At 56.4% G+C, this 20,803-nt stretch overlaps 1 protein-coding gene across 1 annotated transcript in view; it reads left to right on the forward strand.

Annotated features, from left to right (window-relative positions):
- The window catches only part of tonsl (tonsoku-like, DNA repair protein), a gene marked incomplete at its 5' end in the record, with an annotated part of 79,820 nt that overhangs the window by 40,264 nt on the left and 18,753 nt on the right, over positions 1–20,803 (forward strand). The window contains 7 exons of the mRNA XM_072567524.1: positions 1,495–1,658; positions 6,151–6,271; positions 7,489–8,489; positions 12,181–12,284; positions 15,464–15,620; positions 19,326–19,404; positions 20,008–20,315. Of these exons, the coding sequence (XP_072423625.1) occupies positions 1,495–1,658; positions 6,151–6,271; positions 7,489–8,489; positions 12,181–12,284; positions 15,464–15,620; positions 19,326–19,404; positions 20,008–20,315 (1,934 nt within the window). The remainder of the gene's footprint in view (positions 1–1,494; positions 1,659–6,150; positions 6,272–7,488; positions 8,490–12,180; positions 12,285–15,463; positions 15,621–19,325; positions 19,405–20,007; positions 20,316–20,803) is intronic.

The following is a 20,803-nucleotide window of genomic DNA, read 5'->3' on the forward strand; positions in this document are numbered from 1 at the left end:
TCCTCAGAGGACAGTCCTGAGGAAGGGTAACCTGACCTGAAAGGTTAACTGTGAATTCTCTGCACTGATGCTGCCAGACCTGCTGAGCTTTTCCTGCAATTTCTGTTTTTGTTTCTGATTTACAGCATCTGTGGTTCTTTCAGTTTTGTTTTTAAGGAGGGCACTTCCCTCCCCTGAAGGGCATTAATGACTGAGTGGGGTTGTTTTCCCAACAAGTGACGGTGGATTCATGGTCATCGTTAGATTCTTAATTCTGGACTTTTATTGAATTCCCATTCCACCACCTGCTGTGCCAGGGGTCGAACCCCAGTCCCCAGAACATGACCTGGGTCTCTGGAGTTACAGTCTAGATTCCACTTGGCCTAAAGTATAACCCCTTGACGTATACAAGATCCTGAATGGTCCTAGCGAGGTAGACGTGGAAGGGGTGTTATACCTTGTGAGTGAGTTCAGAACTGGGCACAGGTACAAAATAATACATGGCTTTGAAAAGGTGGATGCTAGAAAATTGTTTCTGTTAGGCGAGGAGACTAGGACCCGTGGACACAGCCTTAGAATTAGAGGGGGTCATTTCAGAACGGAAATGCGGAGACATTTCTTCAGCCAGAGAGTGGTGGGCCTGTGGAATTCATTGCCACGGAGTGCAGTGGAAGCCGGGACGCTAAATGTCTTCAAGGCCGAGATTGATAGGTTCTTGTTGTCTAGAGGAATTAAGGGCTACGGGGAGAACGCTGGCAAGTGGAGCTGAAATGCGCATCAGCCATGATTGAATGGCGGAGTGGACTCGATGGGCCGAATGGCCTTACTTCCACTCCTATGTCTTATGGTCTTATGGTCTTAGGTGTTTTAGAACCAGGGGCTGCCTTTTCAGGGCAGATAGGAAATCGTTCTCTTTGTAAGGACTGACGGCCTTTCTGACTCCCTGCCCCAGAAGCCGGGGGAGATGGGGCTTGTTGAATATTTTAAAGGCGGAGGTGGCTAGCGTGTTGTTTTGGTCAGAGAATCACAGGTTAGTGGGGCTGGGAGGGAGTGTAGATGGGACGGTTGGATTCAAAACACAATCAGATCAACCACAACCTTAGGGAAAGGCAGAGCAGGCTGGAGGGGCCGAATGGCCTATGTCCCGGGGATCTGTCATCTGTGCATGATGCTGCGACGTGTTTTTGTTGAGGGGTCATTTGAGCTGCTTGGAATGCTTCACCCTGGCCCATGATAGTGAACAAGGGAGACCGTCCAGTAGCTGGTGTGATGCTTATCATCGCTCCCTCCCTCAGTGCCCCCCTCACTCCCCTGCCCCACCTCACTGCCCATCAGGCTGAGCTGCTGTGCCCAGTTATGAGGTTTCAATATAATGAGGAGCTGTGAATCCAGCCCATTGCTCCAAGGCTCTGACCATGATCTGAGCAGCCCCTACACCCCATTGGGGATAGGAATCACAGCTGGGCACTGAGCCAGCTCTCTCAGCGATTAAACCACAGACATTATTTCCCCCAGAGATTGTCCGCTTCCTGTTGGATCACCCGGTGAATGTGAATGATCCCGGAGGGCCGTACTGTGAGGGGATCACGCCCCTTCACGATGCTATCACGTGCGGAAACTTCCATGTGGCTGAACTGCTCATTCGAAAGGGAGCATCAGTGACGATGCGGAACGCCAAGGTAGGGACCTGGATCAGGTGGGAGACCAAGGGGCTGGTGTGAGGGGACAGGGGGGACAGTGATGCTAGGGGCTGGTGTGTGGGGACAGGGGGGACAGCGATGCTGGGAGCTGGTGTGTGGGGGACAGGGGGGACAGCGATGCTGGGAGCTGGTGTGTGGGGGACAGGGGGACAGCGATGCTAGGGGCTGGTGTGTGGGGGACAGGGGGACTGTGATGCTGGGGGCTGGTGTGTGGGGACAGGGGGGACAGCGATGCTGGGAGCTGGTGTGTGGGGGACAGGGGGACAGCGATGCTGGGAGCTGGTGTGTGGGGACAGGGGGACTGTGATGCTGGGGGCTGGTGTGTGGGGACAGGGGGACTGTGATGCTGGGGGCTGGTGTGTGGGGACAGGGGGGACAGCGATGCTGGGAGCTGGTGTGTGGGGACAGCGATGCTGGGGGCTGGTGTGTGGGGACAGTGGTACAGCGATGCTGGGAGCTGGTGTGTGGGGACAGGGGGACAGCGATGCTGGGAGCTGGTGTGTGGGGACAGTGGGACAGCGATGCTGGGGGCTGGTGTGTGGGGACAGGGGGACAGCGATGCTGGGGGCTGGTGTGTGGGGACAGGGGGACAGCGATGCTGGGGGCTGGTGTGTGGGGACAGTGGGACAGCGATGCTGGGAGCTGGTGTGTGGGGACAGGGGGACAGCGATGCTGGGAGCTGGTGTGTGGGGACAGGGGGACAGCGATGCTGGGGGCTGGTGTGTGGGGATGTGGGACAGCGATGCTGGGGGCTGGTGTGTGGGGACAGTGGGACAGCGATGCTGGGGGCTGGTGTGTGGGGACAGGGGGACAGCGATGCTGGGGGTTGGTGTGTGGGGACAGTGGGACAGCGATGCTGGGAGCTGGTGTGTGGGGACAGTGGGACAGCGATGCTGGGGGCTGGTGTGTGGGGACAGGGGGACAGCGATGCTGGGGGCTGGTGTGTGGGGACAGGGGGACAGTGATGCTGGGGGCTGGTGTGTGGGGACTGGGGGGACAGCGATGCTGGGGGCTGGTGTGTGGGGGACAGGGGGACAGCGATGCTGGGGGCTGGTGTGTGGAGACAGGGGGACAGCGATGCTGGGGGCTGGTGTGTGGGGACAGGGGGACAGCGATGCTAGGGGCTGGTGTGTGGGGACAGGGGGACAGCGATGCTGGGGGCTGGTGTGTGGGGACAGGGGTACAGCGATGCTGGGAGCTGGTGTGTGGGGACAGGGGGACAGCGATGCTGGGGGCTGGTGTGAGGGGACAGGGGGACAGCGATGCTGGGGGCTGGTGTTAGGGGGACAGAGGGACAGCGATGCTGGGGGCTGGTGTGTGGGGACAGGGGGACTGTGATGCTGGGGGCTGGTGTGTGGGGACAGTGGGACAGCGATGCTGGGGGCTGGTGTGTGGGGACAGGGGGACAGCGATGCTGGGGGCTGGTGTGTGGGGACAGGGGGACAGCGATGCTGGGGGCTGGTGTGTGGGGGAGAGGGGGGACAGCGATGCTGGGAGCTGGTGTGTGGGGACAGGGGGACAGCGATGCTGGGGGCTGGTGTGTGGGGACAGGGGGACTGTGATGCTGGGGGCTGGTGTGTGGGGGAGAGGGGGGACAGCGATGCTGGGAGCTGGTGTGTGGGGACAGGGGGACAGCGATGCTGGGGGCTGGTGTGTGGGGACAGTGGGACAGCAATGCTGGGGGCTGGTGTGTGGGGACAGGGGGACAGCGATGCTGGGGGCTGGTGTGTGGGGACAGGGGGACAGCGATGCTGGGGGCTGGTGTGTGGGGACAGGGGGACTGTGGGACTGTGATGCTGGGGGCTGGTGTGTGGGACAGGGGGACAGCGATGCTGGGGGCTGGTGTGTGGGACAGGGGGACAGCGATGATGGGGGCTGGTGTGTGGGACAGGGGGACAGCGATGCTGGGAGCTGGTGTGTGGGGGAGAGGGGGACAGCGGTGCTGGGAGCTGGTGTGTGAGGGACAGGGGGACTGTGATGCTGGGGGCTGGTGTGTGGGGACTGGGGGACAGCGATGCTGGGGGCTGGTGTGTGGGGGAGAGGGGGACAGCGATGCTGGGGGCTGGTGTGTGGGGGAGAGGGGGACAGTGATGCTGGGGGCTGGTGTGTGGGGGACAGGGGGACTGTGATGCTGGGGGCTGGTGTGTGGGCCCGGTGCTGCGATGCTGGGAGCTGGTGTGTGGGGGAGAGGGGGACAGCGGTGCTGGGAGCTGGTGTGTGGGGGACAGGGGGACTGTGATGCTGGGGGCTGGTGTGTGGGGACTGGGGGACTGTGATGCTGGGAGCTGGTGTGTGGGGACAGTGGGACAGCGATGCTGGGGGCTGGTGTGTGGGGACTGGGGGACTGTGATGCTGGGGGCTGGTGTGTGGGGACTGGGGGACTGTGATGCTGGGGGCTGGTGTGTGGGGACAGGGGGACAGCGATGCTGGGGGCTGGTGTGTGGGGACAGTGGGACAGCGATGCTGGGGGCTGGTGTGTGGGGACAGGGGGACAGCGATGCTGGGGGCTGGTGTGTGGGGACTGGGGGACTGTGATGCTGGGGGCTGGTGTGTGGGGACTGGGGGACTGTGATGCTGGGGGCTGGTGTGTGGGGACAGGGGGACAGCGATGCTGGGGGCTGGTGTGTGGGGACAGTGGGACAGCGATGCTGGGAGCTGGTGTGTGGGGACAGTGGCACAGCGATGCTGGGAGCTGGTGTGTGGGGACAGGGGGACAGCGATGCTGGGAGCTGGTGTGTGGGGACAGGGGGACAGCGATGCTGGGGGCTGGTGTGTGGGCCCGGAGACAGCGATGCTGGGAGCTGGTGTGTGGGCCCGGAGACAGCGATGCTGGGAGCTGGTGTGTGGGGACAGCGATGCTGGGGGCTGGTGTGTGGGGGAGAGGGGGACAGCGATGCTGGGGGCTGGTGTGTGGGGGACAGGGGGACTGTGATGCTGGGGGCTGGTGTGTGGGGGACAGGGGGACTGTGATGCTGGGAGCTGGTGTGTGGGGACAGTGGGACAGCGATGCTGGGAGCTGGTGTGTGGGGGACAGGGGGACTGTGATGCTGGGGGCTGGTGTGTGGGGGCTGGTGTGTGGGGACTGGGGGACTGTGATGCTGGGAGCTGGTGTGTGGGGACAGTGGGACAGCGATGCTGGGGGCTGGTGTGTGGGGACTGGGGGACTGTGATGCTGGGGGCTGGTGTGTGGGGACAGGGGGACAGCGATGCTGGGGGCTGGTGTGTGGGGGACAGGGGACAGCGATGCTGGGAGCTGGTGTGTGGGGACAGGGGGACAGCGATGCTGGGGGCTGGTGTGTGGGGACAGTGGCACAGCGATGCTGGGGGCTGGTGTGTGGGGACAGCGATGCTGGGGGCTGGTGTGTGGGGACAGCGATGCTGGGAGCTGGTGTGTGGGGACAGCGATGCTGGGGGCTGGTGTGTGGGGACAGCGATGCTGGGGGCTGGTGTGTGGGGACAGGGGGACAGCGATGCTGGGAGCTGGTGTGTGGGGACAGGGGGACAGCGATGCTGGGGGCTGGTGTGTGGGGACAGCGATGCTGGGAGCTGGTGTGTGGGGACAGCGATGCTGGGAGCTGGTGTGTGAGGATACGGGGACAGCGATGCTGGGGGCTGGTGTGTGGGGAACTGGGGGCTGGTGTGTGGGGGACAGGGGGACTGCGACGCTGGGGGCTGGTGTGTGGGGGACGGGGGGACAGCGATGCTGGGGGCTGGTGTGTGGGGAACAGGGGGACTGCGACGCTGGGGGCTGGTGTGTGGGGGACAGGGGGACAGCGATGTTAGGGGCTGGTATGTGGGGGACAGTGGGACAGCGATGCTGGGGGCTGGTGTGTGGGGAACAGGGGGACTGTGATGCTGGGGGCTGGTGTGTGGGGAACAGGGGGACTGTGATGCTGGGAGCTGGTGTGTGGGGAACAGGGGGACTGTGATGCTGGGAGCTGGTGTGTGGGGACAGGGGGACTGTGATGCTGGGGGCTGGTGTGTGGGGACAGGGGGACTGTGATGCTGGGAGCTGGTGTGTGGATGGCCCCTGGTTTATCATTTTGTGATTTGCTTCATGCACTGATTCTCGGGAGTTTTTTCTGATAATTCTTCCAGATTGCAGGTTAAAGATGATGTGGATATTAAGGAATACAACAGACTGATCCTGATCAAACAGGTGAAAATGACAGCATATGCTGGTGATCTGAGTCATAATGATTGCTCCTGGAAAAGCACAGCAGGTCAGGCAGCATCTGAGGAGCAGGAGAGTCGACGTTTCGACTGTGTTGTCATTCTGAGGAAGGGCTTTTACCTGAAACATAGACCCTCCTGCTCCTCAGATGCTGCCTGACCTGCTGTGCTTTTCCAGCACCAGCCTTTTTGGCTCTGATCCCAATCAAATGCTGTTCCTCTATATCGTGCTTGATGTTCAGCTGCTCTCAGTGGGTGTGACTGTCTCTCACCGAATGTTGTCCTGCTTTACCCTCAGGGGCACACCCCCCTGGACAGCCTACACGAGTGGAGGCAGACGTACGGCACACACCTTGACCAGGACACCAAGCAGCAGTGTAAACACATCGAGAAACTGCTGGTGAGCAGCTCTGCCAGAGGTGAGCCAGAAATCCCAGCACATTGCTGGTGAAAGGAGCCTGCAATTACAATGTGAGGAAGACCATTCCCTCCGGGCAGCTCAGGATCCAGCCCAGGATGGTCTGTGTGTGCTTATCTCACACTGCACCTTAATCTGCCTCTACTCAATTCACAGTGAAACACACACGGACTGGTCATCTTGCCCACATTCTCGCTCTGTCTGGCGAAGACCTTTCTTCTGAGCTCCCAGTTGGATTTCCTGACGGCAATTTATGGATGGATCGCCTCGAATTTGGCTCCTTCCCACAAGTCGAAACACGCTCTGTATACACTCAGTGGGGACAGTGTAGAGGGAGCTTTACTCTGTATCTAACCCTGTCTGTCCCTGTCCCTGGGAGTGTTTGATGGGGGACAGTGTAGAGGGAGCTTTACTCTGTATCTAAACCCATGCGGTCCCTGTCCTGGGTGGGTTTGGTGGGGGACAGTGTAGAGGGAGCTTTACTCTGTATGTAACCCTGTGCTGTCCCTGTCCTGGGAGGGTTTGATGGGGGGACCATTGTAGAGGGAGCTTTACTCTGTATCTAACCCCGTGCTGTCCCTGTCCTGGGAGAGTTTGATGGGGACAGTGTAGAGGGGGCTTTACTCTGTATCTAATGCTGTACTGTCCCTGAAGTGGGAGGGTTTGATGGGGACAGTGTAGAGAGAGCTTTACTCTATCTAACCCCGTACTGTCCCTGTCCTGGGAGTGTTTGGTAGGGGACAGTGTAGAGGGAGCTTTACTCTGTATCTAACCCCGTACTGTTCCTGTCCTGGGAGTGTTTGGTAGGGGACAGTGTAGAGGGAGCTGTATGTTCAGTTTATAAGTGCAGAAAGTGCTGTCCTTTGTATCAAACCCCACACTGTCGCTGTCCTGGGAACACTTGGTGCTGGCCAGTGCAGAGGGAGCTTTACTATCAGTTTAAAAGAGTAGAGGTAGCTTTATTCTGTCCGTCACTGTGCAGTGTCCTGGGAGAGTTTGGGCTCAGTGTAAGAGCTTTACTTTCCATTTGAGAGAGTAGAGGTAGTTTTACTTTCCCCCTACTCTGGGAATAGTGAAGAGAGAACTTTACTCACAGTTTGAAAGAGTAAAGAATGTTCTAATTTTCTCTACTAACAATTGGTTTTACAATCGTTAGAATTTGCTTTCCTTTGTACCTTTTAGTGAAATATCGTTATTATATTTATTTCCTCTTGACAGATTCGCAGCCTGTTCAAGTCCTTCAAGAGAGTGAACTATTTGACTCTGAAAGTTCACAGCCACAGGAGACGATCAGAGGGTGTGTTACTGCCTCTGCGTCCACTCCTCCTGAGGAACAAGAGAGAGGCTTTCGGCACAAGGACACGGGGGGTCAATGCCGCAGCAGGCTGGATTCGAACACAGCTTCCGTGACCCAGAGCAGTCTGCTGCGTGCTCGATTACACAGCGCCAATGGTACATCTGATGGCCCTGGGAAACCCCCAGGGTCCGCTACCCAGATGACCACTCGCAGCCGGCTGGATTGGTCTGCTCTCGGGGAGGAGGGCTCTTCTGATGAGGACGTTCCAGTGGAGCGATGCCAACCAGTGAAGAAACGGCACAGGGCCATGGGTCAGAGGGCTTCCACTGGCCCAGGAAGGACCAAACCCACCAGTGGCTGGACACCAGCTCTGCTCAACAACCCTGGTTCGAGTCAGGAGGAGGCGAGTGAGTGGCATTTGCCCAGGACGGGGCGGGAATGTGATTTCGATGCTCCCAGTGTCGGAGCGTCCACTTACCTGCAGGTTATCCGGAATTTAGGGAGTGCAAAGTCCAGGATTTTATCCCAAACTTTAGCAGCACCGCCCGTTCATCCAGCAGCCACTAGCAGGAAGTCAGCGTTGATCCCGGATAGTGAATACGTGGAGGACAGCTGGCTGGACGATGATCTGGGCAGTAGCCGAGCCAAGAAGAGGCGTCGGGAACAGAGCCAGGCAGGCAGTGTCCCTGAGCAAGAGGAGCCCGGTCTCAGCACTGAAGGAGATCTCTGTCGGAGCTCACAGCTGCCTGCGTGCCGCGAAAGGGCCACTCTACAGAAGAAACGATCAAAGCAACTGCGCATGACCCAGATAGTGGACAGGGCCGGGCTCAGGAGGACAGGGAACAGCAGCAGCAACATTGAGAGGGATACCTCCCAGGTCACCTGTACAACCAGCGAGCCCACAGCAGCCCCCAGCTCACTGGTAATGGCCGGGACTCTCCGTGTTCACCCTCACACACTAACCAGCCATCAGACAGAGGGACCCATCAGTCCTGTAGGGTCAGGCTGTGGCCCTATAGGGTGTCCCCCCCAGGTCAGGCTGTGGCCCTATAGGGTGTCCCCCCGGGGTCAGACTGCAGCCCTATAGGGTGTCCCCCCTGGGTCAGGCTGTGGCCCTATAGGGTGTCCCCCTGGGGTCAGACTGCAGCCCTATAGAGTGTCCCCCCGGGGTCAGGCTGTGGCCCTATAGAGTGTCCCCCCTGGGTCAGACTGTGGCCCTATAGAGTGTCCCCCCTAGGTCAGACTGCAGCCCTATAGGGTGTCCCCCCGGGTCAGGCTGCCGGCCCTATAGGGTGTCCCCCCTGGGTCAGGCTGTGGCCCTATAGGGTGTCCCCCCTGGGTCAGACTGTGGCCCTATAGGGTGTCCCCCCTAGGTCAGACTGCAGCCCTATAGGGTGTCCCCCCTGGGTCAGACTGTGGCCCTATAGGGTGTCCCCCCTGGGTCAGACTGCAGCCCTATAGGGTGTTCCCCCCGGGTCAGACTGCAGCCCTATAGGGTGTCCCCCCTGTGTCAGGCTGTGGCCCTATAGGGTGTTCCCCCCGGGGTCAGACTGCTGCCCTATAGGGTGTCCCACCCGGGTCAGACTGCGGTCCTATAGGGTGTCCCCCCTGGGTCAGACTGCAGCCCTATAGGGTGTCCCCCTGGGGTCAGACTGCAGCCCTATAGGGTGTCCCCCTGGGTCAGACTGCTGTCCTATAGGGTGTCCCCCCTGGGTCAGACTGCGGCCCTATAGGGTGTCCCCCCTGGGTCAGACTGTGGCCCTATAGGGTGTCCCCCCGGGGTCAGGCTGCGGCCCTATAGGGTGTTCCCCCCTGGGTCAGACTGCGGTCCTATAGGGTGCTCCCCCCAGGTCAGACTGCGGTCCTATAGGGTGCTCCCCCCGGGTCAGACTGTGGCCCTATAGGGTGTTCCCCCCCCCGGGTCAGACTGTGGCCCTATAGGGTGTCCCCCCCTGGGTCAGACTGTGGCCCTATAGGGTGCTCCCCCCAGGTCAGACTGCGGCCCTATAGGGTGTACCCCCTGGGTCAGACTGCGGCCCTATAGGGTGTCCCCCCCTGGGTCAGACTGTGGCCCTATAGGGTGTCCCCCCTGTGTCAGACTGTGGCCCTATAGGGTGTCCCCCCTGGGTCAGGCTGTGGCCCTATAGGGTGTCCCCCCTGGGTCAGGCTGTGGCCCTATAGGGTGTCCCCCCTGGGTCAGGCTGCGGCCCTATAGGGTGCTCCCCCCTGTGTCAGACTGCGGTCCTATAGGGTGTCCCCCCTGGGTCAGGCTGCGGCCCTATAGGGTGCTCCCCCCGGGTCAGACTGCGGCCCTATAGGGTGCTCCCCCCGGGTCAGACTGCGGTCCTATAGGGTGTCCCCCCTGGGTCAGGCTGCGGTCCTATAGGGTGCTCCCCCTGGGTCAGACTGCGGTCCTATAGGGTGCTCCCCCCGGGTCAGACTGCGGCCCTATAGGGTGTCCCCCCTGGGTCAGACTGCGGTCCTATAGGGTGTCCCCCCTGGGTCAGGCTGCGGCCCTATAGGGTGCTCCCCCCGGGTCAGACTGCGGCCCTATAGGGTGCTCCCCCTGGGTCAGACTGTGGCCCTATAGGGTGTCCCCCCTGGGTCAGACTGCGGTCCTATACGGTGTCCCCCCTGGGTCAGGCTGCGGTCCTATAGGGTGCTCCCCCTGGGTCAGACTGCGGCCCTATAGGGTGTCCCCCCTGGGTCAGACTGTGGCCTATAGAGTGTCCCCCCGGGGTCAGGCTGTGGCCCTATAGGGTGTTCCCCCCTGGGTCAGACTGCGGTCCTATAGGGTGCTCCCCCCAGGTCAGACTGCGGTCCTATAGGGTGTTCCCCCCGGGTCAGACTGTGGCCCTATAGGGTGTCCCCCCCCCCCCGGGTCAGACTGTGGCCCTATAGGGTGTCCCCCCCGGGTCAGACTGTGGCCCTATAGGGTGCTCCCCCCAGGTCAGACTGCGGCCCTATAGGGTGTACCCCCTGGGTCAGACTGTGGCCCTATAGGGTGTCCCCCCCCGGGTCAGACTGTGGCCCTATAGGGTGTCCCCCCTGTGTCAGACTGTGGCCCTATAGGGTGTCCCCCCTGGGTCAGGCTGTGGCCCTATAGGGTGTCCCCCCTGGGTCAGGCTGCGGCCCTATAGGGTGCTCCCCCCTGTGTCAGACTGCGGTCCTATAGGGTGTCCCCCCTGGGTCAGGCTGCGGCCCTATAGGGTGCTCCCCCCGGGTCAGACTGCGGCCCTATAGGGTGCTCCCCCCTGTGTCAGACTGCGGTCCTATAGGGTGTCCCCCCCGGGTCAGGCTGCGGCCCTATAGGGTGCTCCCCCCGGGTCAGACTGCGGCCCTATAGGGTGCTCCCCCTGGGTCAGACTGCGGTCCTATAGGGTGTCCCCCCTGGGTCAGGCTGCGGTCCTATAGGGTGCTCCCCCTGGGTCAGACTGCGGTCCTATAGGGTGCTCCCCCCGGGTCAGACTGCGGCCCTATAGGGTGTCCCCCCGGGTCAGACTGCGGTCCTATAGGGTGTCCCCCCTGGGTCAGGCTGCGGCCCTATAGGGTGCTCCCCCCGGGTCAGACTGCGGCCCTATAGGGTGCTCCCCCTGGGTCAGACTGTGGCCCTAAAGGGTGTCCCCCCTGGGTCAGACTGCGGTCCTATACGGTGTCCCCCCTGGGTCAGGCTGCGGTCCTATAGGGTGCTCCCCCTGGGTCAGACTGCGGTCCTATAGGGTGCTCCCCCCGGGTCAGACTGCGGCCCTATAGGGTGCTCCCCCTGGGTCAGGCTGCGGCCCTATTGGGTGCTCCCCCCGGGTCAGACTGCGGCCCTATAGGGTGTCCCCCCTGGGTCAGACTGCGGTCCTATAGGGTGTCCCCCCTGGGTCAGGCTGCGGTCCTATAGGGTGCTCCCCCTGGGTCAGACTGCGGTCCTATAGGGTGCTCCCCCCGGGTCAGGCTGCGGCCCTATAGGGTGCTCCCCCAGGTCAGGCTGTGGCCCTATAGGGTGTCCCCCCTGGGTCAGACTGCAGCCCTATAGGGTGTCCCCCCTGGGTCAGACTGCGGTCCTATAGGGTGTTCCCCCCTGGGTCAGGCTGTGGCCCTATAGGGTGTCCCCCCTGGGTCAGACTGCAGCCCTATAGGGTGTCCCCCCTGGGTCAGACTGGGGTCCTATAGGGTGTTCCCCCCTGGGTCAGTCTGTGGCCCTATAGGGTGTTCCCCCTGGGTCAGACTGCAGCCCTATAGGGTGTCCCCCCTGGGTCAGACTGCGGTCCTATAGGGTGTTCCCCCCTGGGTCAGACTGCGGTCCCATAGGGTGTTCCCCCCTGGGTCAGACTGCGGTCCCATAGGGTGTTCCCCCTGGGTCAGACTGCGGTCCTATAGGGTGTTCCCCCTGGGTCAGACTGCAGCCCTATAGGGTGTCCCCCCTGGGTCAGACTGCGGTCCTATAGGGTGTTCCCCCCTGGGTCAGACTGCGGTCCCATCGGGTGTTCCCCCTGGGTCAGACTGCGGTCCTATAGGGTGTTCCCCCTGGGTCACATGGTGACAGACCCCTGCCCCCATGTCTCGGTGTTGAGTGCTCAGTAATCTATCGATCCTGCTCTCTCTCTCTCTCTCTCTCTGTCCAGGTTTCACCTCATCAGTTTGTGCCTGTTGCCCCAGCAGCTCCTCCATCGATCAGAGTAAGGGTCAGAGTTCAAGATCATGTCTTCCTGATTCCAATAGCACACAGGTACGTTTGAGGCTGGATAGTGAGGGGGAAGGGAGCTGGAGGGTGCCGTCGGTGGGCGGCACGGTGGCACAGTGGTTAGCACTGCTGCCTCTCAGACCCGGGTTCAATTCCCACCTCAGTCGACTGACTGTGTGGATTTGCACATTCTCCCCGTGTCTGCGTGGGTTTCCTCCGGGTGCTTCAGTTTCCTCCCACAATCCAAAAATGTGCAGGTTAGGGTGGATTGGCCATGCTAAATTGCCCGTAGTGTTAGGTGAGGGGGTAAAACGTAGGAATATGGGTCTTGGTAGTATACGTTTCGGTGGGTTGGTGTGGACTTGGGCCGAAGGGCCTGTTTCCACACTGTAAGTAATCTAATCTAATCTAATCTAAATACCAATGACCAACTGAGTTTGATAACCTGATGCCTCTTGAATGATCAGCACCTATGAATCTGGTGAAAACTTCCAATTCTGGGAAGCAGAGGACAATTCTGGGAATTAATCTGGAGAATATTTTGTTAACTCATGGAATGTTATTGTTGTTGGTTGGGCCAGCCTTTATTCCTGGGAGTAAAGATCCCCAATGATCCGTCCTGGTCCATCCACACCGACACTACAACAAAAAAGCACACCACTACCTCGCCTTCCTCATGAGGCTAAGGAAACTGGGAGTGTCCACAAAGGCTCTTACCAATTTATATCGATGCACCACAGAAAGCAACCTCTCCGGATGGATCACAGCTTGGTACAGCAACTGCTCTGCCCAGGAGATTACAGAGAGGTGTGAACCCAGGCCAGTCCGTCAGGATAACCAGCCTTCCATCCATCGACTCCGTCTACACTTCCCACTGCCTCGAGAAAGCAGCCATCATCATCACAGACCCCTCCCAGCCCGGTTAGACTCTCTTGCCCCCCCCCTTCCACAGGACAGAAGATACAAACGTTTGAGAACATGTACCAATAGACTTAAGAACAGCTTTTTTCCTCACTGTTATCAGACTTATGAACAAACCTCTCGTATATTAGAGTTGATCTTTCTCTGCACCTTCTCTGTAGCTGTAACACTATATTCTGTATTCTGTTCCATTACCCTGATGTATTTATGTGAGGTATGATTTGTCTGGTTAGCACAGAAAACAATACTTTTCACTGTAACTCGGTACATGTGACAATAAGAAATCCAATCATTGCCTGTCCCTAGTTGTGTTTTAGAGGGTGAGCTCCTGTCCATTTGAACTGGTCAATCCTTTGTGAAACCCCTTTCAAATACTAAAGTCCCCTGCCCAGTGATCCCTCAGCTCCTTACTGATGCAGAATCCCAGCCTGTTGAGTCTTTCTCGACAATGATCACCCTCTCTGTTCGGCTGTCGTTCTCGTAAACCCTGCTCTGGATATGGAGACCTGAACTGTGGGCAGCTCTCCCCAGACTTATTTCATTCTTCCATCACACACACAAGGGCCATCCCTGACCGTCCTTAAACAGAGGGCCCTGTTTCACAGGACAGGATTTGAAAAGCACAGCCAGTCAGGCAGCATCCGAGGAGCAGCAGAGTTGATGGTTTGAGCCCAAGCCCTTCGTCAGGAATGTATTTCAGAGGGTATATGTGAGTCACCCACGTTCTGGAGTCCGGTGTAGGCCTGACCAGGTGAGGATGGCAGAATTCCTTCCTGGAAGGACTTTGGTGAAGCAGAGGGGTTTTCGAGGATAATCAGTGATACTTTCACAATCACTTATTGCTTTCAATTCCCCAAGAGTGATAGTATCTCGTCTTCGGCTCAGGTACCTTGCAGCCTTCAGGTTAATCATTTGAGAGCATGCCATACCATTTACCCACTTACTTGTCTTGAGGTGGGCTCCTTCTGGAGAATTGCTGGAGAATCTCAGCAAGTCTGGCAGCATCTGTGGAGAAAGAAAAACAGAGTTAATATCCAGTGACCCTCCTCCAGAACCCATGAAGAAAGGTCACTGGACCAGAAACATTAGCTTTGCTATCTCTCCACGGACACTGCCAGACCTGCTGAGGTTCTCCAGCAGTTTCTGTATTTTGTTGCAGATTTCCAGCATCCACAGTTGTTTTGTTTAATGTTCTGGGGACAAATGCCACCATGGTAGCTGGTGGGATAGCCAATCAATTCATCAATGTGGAATTAATGATTTGGATGAGGGAACCGGGGGCATTCTAGCGAAGTTTGCCGATGATACGAAGTTAGGTGGACAGGCAGGTAGTACTGAGGAAGTGGGGAGGCTACAGAAGGATCTAGACAGGTTGGGAGAGTGGTCCAGGAAATGGCTGATGGAATTTAACGTGAGCAAGTGCGAGGTCTTGCACTTTGGCAAAAAGAATATAGGAATGGCCTACTTTCTAAATGGTGAGAAACTTAATAAAGCCAAAGCACAAAGGGATCTGGGAGTGCTAGTTGAGGATTCTCTAAAGGTAAACATGCAGGTTGAGTCTGTGATTAAGAAAGCGAATGCAATGTTGTCTCTTATCTCAAGAGGGTTGGAATATAAAAGCAGAGATGTACTACTAAGACTTTATAAAGCTCTGGTTAGGCCCCATTTGGAGTACTGTGTCCAGTTTTGGTCCCCACACCTCAGGAAGGACATACTGGCACTGGAACGTGTACAGCGGAGATTCACACGGATGATCCCTGGAATGACAGGTCTAGCATATGAGGAACGGCTGAGGATACTGGGATTGTATTCGTTGGAGTTTAGAAGATTAAGGGGAGATCTAATAGAGACGTACAAAATAATACATGGCTTTGAAAAGGTGGATGCTAGAAAATTGTTTCTGTTAGGCGAGGAGACTAGGACCCGTGGACACAGCCTGAGAATTAGAGGGGGTAAATTCAGAACAGAAATGTGGAGACATTTCTTCAGCCAGAGAGTGGTGGGCCTGTGGAATTCATTGCCACGGAGTGCAGTGGAAGCCGGGACGCTAAATGTCTTCAAGGCCGAGATTGATAGGTTCTTGTTGTCTAGAGGAATTAAGGGCTACGGGGAGAACGCTGGCAAGTGGAGCTGAAATGCGCATCAGCCATGATTGAATGGCGGAGTGGACTTGATGGGCCGAATGGCCTTCCTTCCACTCCTATGTCTTATGTCTTATGGTCTAATTGAAGCACGCGAAGCAGAATACTGAATCTCAGCACAGTTCCAGTTGTGAGTTTAACCTGTCTTTCCTCGGCCTACAGTGACACTGAAGTACGGACTGTGTCTTGGTTGGCAGAACAGGCCACTCAGCGACATTACCAGATGTGTGGGCTGCGGCCCAGACTCACCCTGAAGAAGGAAGGGGCACTCCTCGCTCCACAGGACCCCATCATCCACGTTCTACAAAGCAATGAGGAGGTAAGACCGGTCTCAACACGGGCTTAGATACAGAGTAAAGCTCCCTCTACACTGTCCCCATCAAACACTCCCAGGACAGGGACAGCACAGGATTAGATACAGAGTAAAGCTCCTTCTACACCATGTCCCTTATCAAATACTCCCAGGACAGGGTTAGATACAGAGTACATAGAACATAGAACAATACAGCACAGAACAGGCCCTTCAGCCCACGATGTTGTGCCGAACATTTGTCCGAGCTTAAGCACCCATCCATGTACCTATCCAATTGCCGCTTAAAGGTCACCAATGATTCTGACTCTGCCACTCCCACAGGCAGCGCATTCCATGCCCCCACCACTCTCTGGGTAAAGAACCCACCCCTGACATCTCCCCTATACCTTCCACCCTTCACCTTAAATTTATGTCCCCTTGTAACACTCTGTCGTACCCGGGGAAAAAGTCTCTGACTGTCTACTCTATCTATTCCTCTGATCATCTTATAAACCTCTATCAAGTCACCCCTCATCCTTCGCCGTTCCAACGAGAAAAGGCCTAGCACTCTCAACCTATCCTCGTACGACCTATTCTCCATTCCAGGCAACATCCTGGTAAATCTCCTCTGCACCCTCTCCAAAGCTTCCACATCTTTCCTAAAATGAGGTGACCAGAACTGCACACAGTACTCCAAATGTGGCCTAACCAAAGTCCTGTACAGCTGCAACATCACTTCACAACTCTTGAATTCAATCCCTCTGCTAATGAACGCAAATACACCATAGGCCTTCTTACAAGCTCTATCCACCTGAGTGGCAACTTTCAAAGATCTATGAACATAGACCCCAAGATCCCTCTGCTCCTCCACCTTACTAAGAACCCTACCATTAACCCTGTATTCCGCATTCTTATTTGTCCTTCCAAAATGGACAACCTCACACTTGACAGGGTTGAACTCCATCTGCCACTCCTCAGCCCAGCTCTGCATCATATCTAAGACCCTTTGCAGCCGACAACAGCCCTCCTCACTATCCACAACTCCACCAATCTTCGTATCATCTGCAAATTGACTGACCCACCCTTCGACTCCCTCTTCCAAGTCATTAATAAAAATTACAAACAGCAGAGGACCCACAACTGATCCCTGTGGAACTCCACTTGTAACTGGGCTCAATGCTGAATATTTACCATCTACCACCACTCTCTGACTTCGACCGGTTAGCCAGTTTTCTATCCAACTGGCCAAATTTCCCACTATCCCATGCCTCCTGACTTTCCGCATAAGCCTACCATGGGGAACCTTATCAAATGCCTTACTAAAATCCATGTACACTACAACCACTGCTCTACCCTCATCCACATGCTTGGTCACCTCCTCAAAGAATTCAGTAAGACTTGTAAGGCAAGACCTACCCCTCACAAATCCGTGCTGGCTGTCCCTAATCAAGCAGTGTCTCTCCAGATACTCGTAAATCCTATCCCTCAGTACCCTTTCCATTACTTTGCCTACCACAGAAGTAAGACTAAGTGGCCTGTAATTCCCGGGGTTATCCCTATTCCCTTTTTTGAACAGGGGCACAACATTCGCCACTCTCCAGTCGCCTGGCACCATCCCCATTGACAGTGAGACGAAAAAATCATTGCCAACGGCTCTGCAATTTCCTCTCTTGCTTCCCACATAATCCTAGGATATATCCCATCAGGCCCAGGGAACTCGTCTATCCTCAAGTTTTTCAAAATGCCCAACACATCTTCCTTCCTAACAAGAAAGGGATTAGGTGAGCTAAGAGAGGGCATGAAAAATCTTTGGCGGGTAGGATCAAGGATAACCCCAAGGCATTTTATGCGTATGTGAGAAACATGAGAATGACGAGAACGAGGGTAGGTCCGATCAAGGACAGTAATGGGAGACTGTGTATTGAGTCGGAAGAGATAGGAGAGGTCTTGAATGAGTGCTTTTCTTCAGTATTTACAAATGAGATGGACCGTATTGTTGAAGAGGAGAGTATGAAACGGACTCTAGCTTACCAGTCCGTTTCATACTCTCCTCTTCAACAATACTCTCCTCGTTCTCGTCATTCTCATGTTTCTCATTGTTCTTCAGCTCCCTCCTGGCTATCCTGTATCCCTCCACTGCTCTGTCTGAACCCTGTTTCCTCAACCTTATGTAAGCCTCCTTCTTCCTCTTTACTAGACATTCAACTTCCCTCGTCAACCAAGGCTCCCTCACACGACCATCTCTTTCCTGCCTGATAGGTACATACATATCAAGGACACGTCGTATCTGCTCCTTGAGAAAGTTCCACATTTCCACGACATCCTTCCCTGACAGCCTGTGCTCCCAATTTATGCTCCTCAGATCCTGTCTTGCAGCATCGTATTTACCCTTCCCCCAATTGTAAAACCTACCCTGTTGCCGCAACTATCTCTCTCCATAACCAAGGTGAAAGTCACAGAATTGTGGTCACCATCACCAAAATGCTCACTCACTAACAAGCCCATCACTTGTCCCGGTTCGTTACCAAGTACCAAATCCAATATGGCCTCCCCTCTGGTCAGACAATCTACATACTGCGTTAGAAAAGCTTCCTGGACACACTGCACAAACACCGCCCCATCCAATCTACTTGATCTAAAGAGCTTCCAATCAATATTTGGGAAGTTGAAATCGCCCATGACTACTACCCTGTGGCTTCTGCACCTTTCCAAAATCGGTTTCCCAATCTGTTTCTCCACATCTCTGCTGCTATTGGGGGGGCCTATAGTAAACACCCAACAAGGTGACTGCTCCTTCCCTATTTCTGACTTCAGCCCATACTACCTCCAAAGGCAGATCCCCCTCGAACAGCCTTTCTGCAGCCGTTATACCATTTCTAATTAGCAACGCCATCCCCGCCCCCTCCTTTTTTACCACCCTCCCTAATCTTACTGAAACATCTGTAACCAGGAACCTCCAACAACCATTCCTGTCCCTCTTCTAGCCTTGTTTCAGTGATGGCCACAACATCGTAGTCCCAAGTACCGATCCACGCCTTAAGTTCACCCACCTTATTTCTGATACTCCTTGCGTTGAAGTATACACACTTGAGCCCATCTCTGTGTCCGCAAGTAGTCCCTGTCAGTGCTACCTTCTCCACAGCCTGCCTACATTCTTGGGCATCCTGACACACAGCTAGCTTACTTTCTGGACTACAAGCCTGGATCCCATCCCCCTGCCAAAGTAAAGCTCCTTATACACTGTCCCCCATCAAACACTCCCAGGACAGGGACAGCACGGGGTTAGATACAGAGTCAAGCTCCCTCTACACTGTCCCCCGATCAAACACTCCCAGGACAGGGACAGCACGGGGTTAGATACAGAGTCAAACTCCCTCTACACTGTCCCCCCATCACACACCCCCAGGACAGGGACAGCACGGGGTTAGATACAGAGTCAAGCTCCCTCTACACTGTCCCCCCATCACATACCCCCAGGACAGGGACAGCACGGGGTTAGATACAGAGTCAAGCTCCTTATACACTGTCCCCCATCACATACCCCCAGGACAGGGACCGCACGGGGTTAGATACAGAGTCAAGCTCTCTCTGTCCTGAGGTTAGTCTGGGTGAAAGCTGACTGACTGCTCCTGTCGGGTCCTGTTGCCTCACAGCACTCTGCATTGTGTGACACTGAGTGGGAACTGATCATGGATTGGAAATCTCACCCTTGCTACCATTTCTATCTCTCAGGTTCTGGCTGAGGTCGTGTCCTGGGACCTGCCTCCACTCTCTGAGCGATACAAGAGGGCCTGTGACAGTCTGTCATTGGGTAAGGGGAGAGATCTTAAAAGGCTGACTGCTCTCATTTACTGATGAGCGCCCAGTGCTCTGTGTATCCCTCTCTCTCCCCCACCACCCCTTCCCCCCTCTCTCTCTGTGTATCCCTCCCGTTCTCTCTTACCCCATCCCCCCGCTCTCTGTGTATCCCTTCTATCCCGTCCCCCTGTCTCTGTGTATCCCTCTGTCTCCCTCCCACCCTGTCCCCCTCTCTCTGTGTATCCCTCCCTCTCCCTCCCACCCCATCCCCCTCTCTCTGTGTATCCTTCCCTCTCCCTCCCACCCCATCCCCCTCTCTCTCTGTATCCCTCCCTCTCCCTCCCACCCCATCCCCCTCTCACTGTGTATCCCTCCCTCTCCCTCTTACCCCTTCCCCCCCCCCCCTCTCTCTTTCCCACCCCCTCTATCTTCAAACCAGCCCCCCTTTGGTCTCCTTTCCTGAGCCGCTCCATGTCTGGTGTATGTGATTGAATATTGCTGTGAGGTTCTTTGTGATGGTTTCCCTGTTCTCCTTGTCACGGGGTTGTGTTGGTATTGTTTCTGAGCTGGTTCCCAGTTGTTGCTGATCTGGATATTCCTGTTTCTCTTTCTCTAGCTGTTAACGGTCTGGTGTTAAGGGTGTGTGAGACCCAGGGGAGCGGGACCTGTTTCCAGCTGTCCAGCCTGTCGCTGAGCAAGGAGCACCTGAGTCCCATCCTGAGGGCCCTGAAACTGCAGACCCCCACCCACCAGCTGTGCCTGTCTGCCAATCGCCTGGGTGACGATACCATGGGGGAGCTGCTGGCCTGCCTGGTAACCATGCCCAACCTGAGGGTGCTGGACCTCTCCTCCAATCAGATCACACACCAAGGCCTGAGCACGCTCTGTCAGGCCAGCAGCCTATCCAGGGACACCCCTTTCCAAGTGAGTTCCATCTGCTCAGTCAGTGCAGGCTGTGCAAGTACATTTCACCTGGAAGACTCCAGCCTGTCTCATTGAAAGGGAAATCTGTGACGATTCTAGCAACAGGGGCAAAGTGTGGAAGCTTGACACCGAATCACAGTCAAACAGGCCATTCAGCCCCACTGCTATGTGCTAGTGTCCATACTCTACACCAATTACTAATTACCACTCCCCGACCTACTGCCTGTTAATTCACTGAGGAGACAGTGAGGGCTGCAGGTGCTGGAGATCAGAGTTGAGAATGTGGTGCTGGAAAAGCACAGCGGGGCAGGAGGATCGATGTTTTGGACCAGAGCCCTCCTGATGAGGTTCTCCAGCCCGAAACGTCAAGTCTCCTGCTCCTCGGATGCTGCCTGACCAGCACCACACTCTCGACTCTGTGAATTCACTGACCCGGGTCAACGTTCTGGGGAACAAAAAAAACAGCAGTTGTTGGAAAAGCACAGCAG

Source organism: Chiloscyllium punctatum, unplaced genomic scaffold (genome assembly GCF_047496795.1).
Source record: "Chiloscyllium punctatum isolate Juve2018m unplaced genomic scaffold, sChiPun1.3 scaffold_460, whole genome shotgun sequence".
Classification (NCBI taxonomy): Eukaryota; Metazoa; Chordata; class Chondrichthyes; order Orectolobiformes; family Hemiscylliidae; genus Chiloscyllium; species Chiloscyllium punctatum.